The sequence below is a fragment of the Stigmatopora argus genome, chromosome 16 (assembly GCF_051989625.1).
Source record: "Stigmatopora argus isolate UIUO_Sarg chromosome 16, RoL_Sarg_1.0, whole genome shotgun sequence".
NCBI lineage: Eukaryota > Metazoa > Chordata > Actinopteri > Syngnathiformes > Syngnathidae > Stigmatopora > Stigmatopora argus.
In genome coordinates, this window is record NC_135402.1 from 8,564,982 (window position 1) to 8,570,000 (window position 5,019).

The 5,019-nt window shown below is 41.2% G+C and overlaps 1 protein-coding gene across 1 annotated transcript in view; it reads left to right on the top strand.

Annotated features, from left to right (window-relative positions):
- Positions 1-383: 383 nt before the first annotated feature.
- Positions 384-5,019, top strand: part of glis3 (GLIS family zinc finger 3) — an 11,646-nt gene continuing 7,010 nt past the window's right edge. Inside the window, exons 1-4 of the mRNA XM_077623563.1 lie at positions 384-443; positions 1,288-1,653; positions 3,125-3,260; positions 3,334-4,402. Coding sequence (XP_077479689.1) covers positions 1,365-1,653; positions 3,125-3,260; positions 3,334-4,402 — 1,494 coding nt within the window. The 5' untranslated portion in view covers positions 384-443; positions 1,288-1,364. The remainder of the gene's footprint in view (positions 444-1,287; positions 1,654-3,124; positions 3,261-3,333; positions 4,403-5,019) is intronic.

Consider the following 5,019-nt stretch of genomic DNA (forward strand, 5'->3'; position numbering starts at 1 on the left):
TCAAAATTTAATTAGTCCTAAAAGTGCAGAAGAAAATGAAATGACTACTTTTCGAAATGAAGTTATAGAAAGAAGTTGAAAGAATTAAAGCACACACTAAATTCTTTATTAAAATGATGGTTAAAAGGGTTGTTTGTGTGGGTGTCATTTGTTCTAGGTATTTTTATTTTGAATATGTCATTTCTGAAGGTGATTTTATTTGCATTTCCAGTGCATCAGTATTTTTCAAAAGGAAGACAAATCCTCAATGTTCATAAAGTTATCGTGGATTTAAAATCAAATTCCTGAAGACAGAAGTGTGACGCTAAGATTTGCGCCTCCACCCATCCCAACACGTTGCCTGTTGCACTTTTGTTGTTGCTCACTTCACATTCAGAGCGGAGGGGGAAATGTCCAATCGTGACATGTCACCGTGGAGAACAGCAGCAACAAAACAACATCAAGTGAGTTAAACCTTCTCAGCACATAGATTCATCAAGTGCAATACATCTGCACATTCCTACTTGGTTAGAATTTAATGACGTTTGGGTGCTTGGTTATCACATAACTATTTGTCAATTTCCTCCATCTTACTGCTTCATAATATAAGAAACAGATATTTACAGCATTGGCTGCAAAGTTGATATGTTTTTGGGACTTCGGCCTTAGCGTTCTGAGGTTCTGGGCTCTAATCCCAACCTCAATACTCTTAAAATGTTGAATATTTGTGCAAATGGTTGTCCAAATGTGCCCTGTGAATGGCTCGGAAGCGATTAAGGGTGTACCCTGCCCTAACCCAATCTCAGATGGGATTAAAAAATGGGCCGCTACAACCAGAATATGTACTAGCCCAGGGGTGGCGAGCGCGTGGCTCTCGAGCCGCATGCGGCTGCAGGCCAAAATGAATGTGGCTATATGCTTCTTATGATATTTTGTATATAATGTGGCTCTTTGCGTCGTTTCTGGTTTCTCTTGTTTTTATTCTCTCTTAAAACACACTCAAATTCATCATGGCCCATTAAAGTCAAATAATAAATTATATTTTAAAAATAGTTTGGCAGATAGTATTTTTTATGCTGCTTCTCGCGTACAATGTGGCTCTTTGACTCTCACATTTTAATTTTTTGGCTCTATGTGTCTGACTTGTTTGCCACCCTTACATTAGCTTTGGAACCTTTTTACTGGTTAAAAATAGATAAATGGGTAGATGGATTTTACACTAATGCAACGAAGCGCCTTCTTCATGTTCAAAGTCCAAAAGTCAGCCTGGTTTAATATTTTTTTTACCGGTTCCTTCTTCTTCATCAGGAAAGGATTAAGCAAGAAGGAGCATGTCGACCAAAAAGATGCCAGAATCAACATGAACTATTTCTGAGCAATCGGTCATGAGCGGAAAAGGCTGCCAGATCCTTGTATCGCCATGTGGCTTGTCCCCACCGCTGTGCAGGATGAGAGGGCACCAGTCCCAGGCCATCAAAGTGCCTGGGACTTCTCCTCAGTTGGGTGGTCTATATTTCTCAGGTGCAGATGGCAGGAAGCAGAACGCTGGCCACCAAGCCTTGCCAAGCCTGAGCCTCCGCAGGAAAGTGTTGACAAATGGGAAGCGGGACGTCAAGCCGACGACATTGCTACTCCAGCATGATGTTACACTTCCAGGCGGCTCTTCCAGTAAAGGTAACTAATGTGCAGACTTCACCAAAGAGAAGCCAAATTATAAATTCAAGCACACACACTCACACCAGAACTAGGGCCAAATTTGAGCATTTTCTTCCAATATATCTATATATTTTTCTGTGGGGCATTTAGATAGAATTTTTATGTTCCTGCTAAAAAAAAACAATATGTTTTGAGTGAAACAATGTTTTTTACTTTAATTTCTAGGATTAGTAAATTCTTATGTGGGGTTGTAAACCTTCATAGGTAAAGAGACTATTTTTACTAGTAAAAAAAACCCATAACTTTAATATTATTACTTATTATTACATTAGTTGTGTATTATTTTATTATTAATATTTTAATATGATTACCATTTTTTAATAAATAAAAAGTATATATAATAATAATAGAAAATGGGGGTGGGGGACCTGGGTTCAAATCCAGGTCGGTCCACCTGTATGGAATTTGCATGTTCTCCTTGGGCTTTCGTGAATGGATGTTTGTCTCCTTGTGCCCTGCGATTGGCTGACCACCAATTTAGGGGTCCCCCGCTTCTGGCTCGAAGTCAGCTGGGATAGGTTCCAGGACCCCCCGTGACCCTATTGAGGCTAAAGCGGTTCAGAAAATGAGATGAGATGAGATATAGTATATATGTATATATATCATTGTGGCCAACAATCAAGATTTATGCATATTGTTTGATTTTTTGTTATGTCTAACATTTTAAATGAGTGCCAGAATAACTTGTGTCACGGGAAGTGTTTATTGGGGTTATTTTGACTTACTCAGAAAATTCAGGGGCAACTACAGCAACACTTTCTTCAAAATAAATAAGTAGACGTGATAACAACTACTTAAAACATGACCACAACAGTAGAGGTAACCATATTTTGCAAAAATTGAGTTTTACTCTTAATGTATATTGTGTTAGTCATGCTAATTAACGTTATTTCACTCACAATAACATTGATTCCCAATGCTAGAAAGACTAACTCGTAACTAGTTGCAAAAGCCATCTGAATTTGATTTTTTTTCTCCCTCGTCTATAGTCTGCACATCTCACATACTCCAGGTTGAAATATGCAATCAACCGCCACATACTTCTCACTTTGCTCTCTCATGCAGGCATCTCTGTCCGGTTGGCCTCTTATTTTGTTAATAATTAACTAGGCATGAAACTGGTCCTTCAAGTAAGTTTGTTCTGATGGGAATGCTGAATGAGCTGAGTGATTCTTTAGTGATTAACAGAGCCAAAGGTGTCTGCGCCTACTCAGGTTGTCAAGGGAAATTCCGTAGCTAAAAACAAACACAATTTATGTATGTTTGGACTTCTGGCAGTTAAATTTCTCAAAGCAGAGTCTGGTCTTTGATTGTTTTTAACTGCGGTTACAACCCACTTCTAGCGCCTCTATAGATCTGTTGAGTACATCTCACTTAAAATATGCTTCAGTATGTAGGCATACTATTCATGTTGAAGCCTTTTGTCCAGCAGGGTATGCTTATATCAGACCTTTCATTGAAGTTCTTAGGCATTCCGCAGCTTTGAACCTCAAGGTAACCAGTGTTCCGATGTCACTCAACCCTGGTCTTGAAAACGATGTTGCATCTAAGGCTCCGGATGCCAGGTTGGAATTTCCCGTGAGGCTTATAAAGCTTGAGCATTCAGAAAATGTGTATGTCAACAACTTTTTGTTTCAGGTCAGTGCTGTCCAGAGGCTCCCTGGCATCCACCACCCTCAGCCTGTTCGAAACCCAGTCAGTGTTTAGCGGACGAAATGATTGGCCATTTGGCTATCGCGTGCTTCCCCCACTGGGGCAAGGACCCTCTTCCAACCTGGGCAACGAGCAGGTCTGCCTCCCCTGTGCCACGGCCATGTCTGGTACCGAGGCTTCTGGGAGCACGGGCGCATCACCTTCCCTGCCATCTTACCTTTTCGGGGGAGATACCGGGAGCCCCAAACAGAATAATGCAAAGAAGAGAGCTCTTTCCACGTCGCCTTTGTCAGACGTGATGGGAATTGATTTCAACTCCATCATACGCACTTCGCCTACTTCACTTGTGGCTTATGTCAATAACTCACCCGCCTCACAGTCCACAATTTCACCAGTACAGTCTGAGGGCTATGGCCATTTCCTGGGTGTGCGGGGATCTTACATTCCCCAGGTTTACCCTCACCCAGACACTTCGCTAGCTTTGCCTCCACCAACCGAGCGCAGCCGCAGAAAAGTTCTGCAAATGACTAACATGGTAGTTGAACAGCAGCGCCTTCACAATTACAAGGAAACAGGTTCATTAGGAAGGATTTCGGAAACGTGTAGAGAAGAGACCGACAATAAGATGTTACCTCAGCAACTGGAACCAGCTTCACTGCCTAGAAAGGAAGCTTCTATTCCTGAGGAACCTCCTCCACCCTACCACTCCCACTGGGACATCCAGCTTCAAAGAAGACACCAAAAAATACGTACTGAAGAAGGTCAGAGTCTCGTCATTCCACCCAAACACTTTTTACCCCAGTTTCCAATGCTAGAGGGCGAGTTGGAAGATTTTGGCGCCCATTGCTGCTTGTGGATAGACTGCAGCACAGTCTACCACCAAAAGGACGAACTGGTAAAGCACATAGAAAAGCTTCATGTGGACCAGAGGAAGGCAGATGACTTCATATGCTACTGGGCAGGCTGTCCACGCAATCTCAAACCTTTCAATGCCCGTTACAAGCTTCTGATCCACATGAGGGTCCATTCAGGAGAGAAACCCAATAAATGCACGGTAAATTATCAATTTATTAATTTTATGCACTGCTGGACGCAATCAATTACTGAGAAAATCCATCTCAGCCTAATCTGTGGCGCGTATATGAAAATAACAAATTCACACCCCTATAAGCATGATCATGATTGATGTCACTAAGTGTCATTCAGTAAAATGGAGGGTCTTGATTGTTTTTGGGTTAGGGTTAGGCATTGGTTAGGTTAGGACAATTAAGGACATCGGTAATAAGCATTCATTCATATTCCTGACAGGTGTCATGTCATGATTATGACGTAAGTGGAGTTCAAATAAATTGTGGAACAAATGAGAAGGCAGTCCATTATCATATCTAATATCACACTGTAATCTTTCAAAATTGTTCACTGAGCCTTTATCAACACAATGATGTCCTCACCTATTTCCCATTTCTTGGTACTTTTCATATTCAAAACTCTGTTGTACTTGACCGACTACCATTTTGGCTGATTGAAGTATTTGAAATGTTCCAATTTCTTTAATGTACCATGAAATATTTCCCCTTTAAATTCATTTCTACCTGTTCCTAATCGCTCACAGCTATTGGCAAATTCCATAGGACGCAGACAAGTAATGCATAACTCTGGCCAAGACACGCT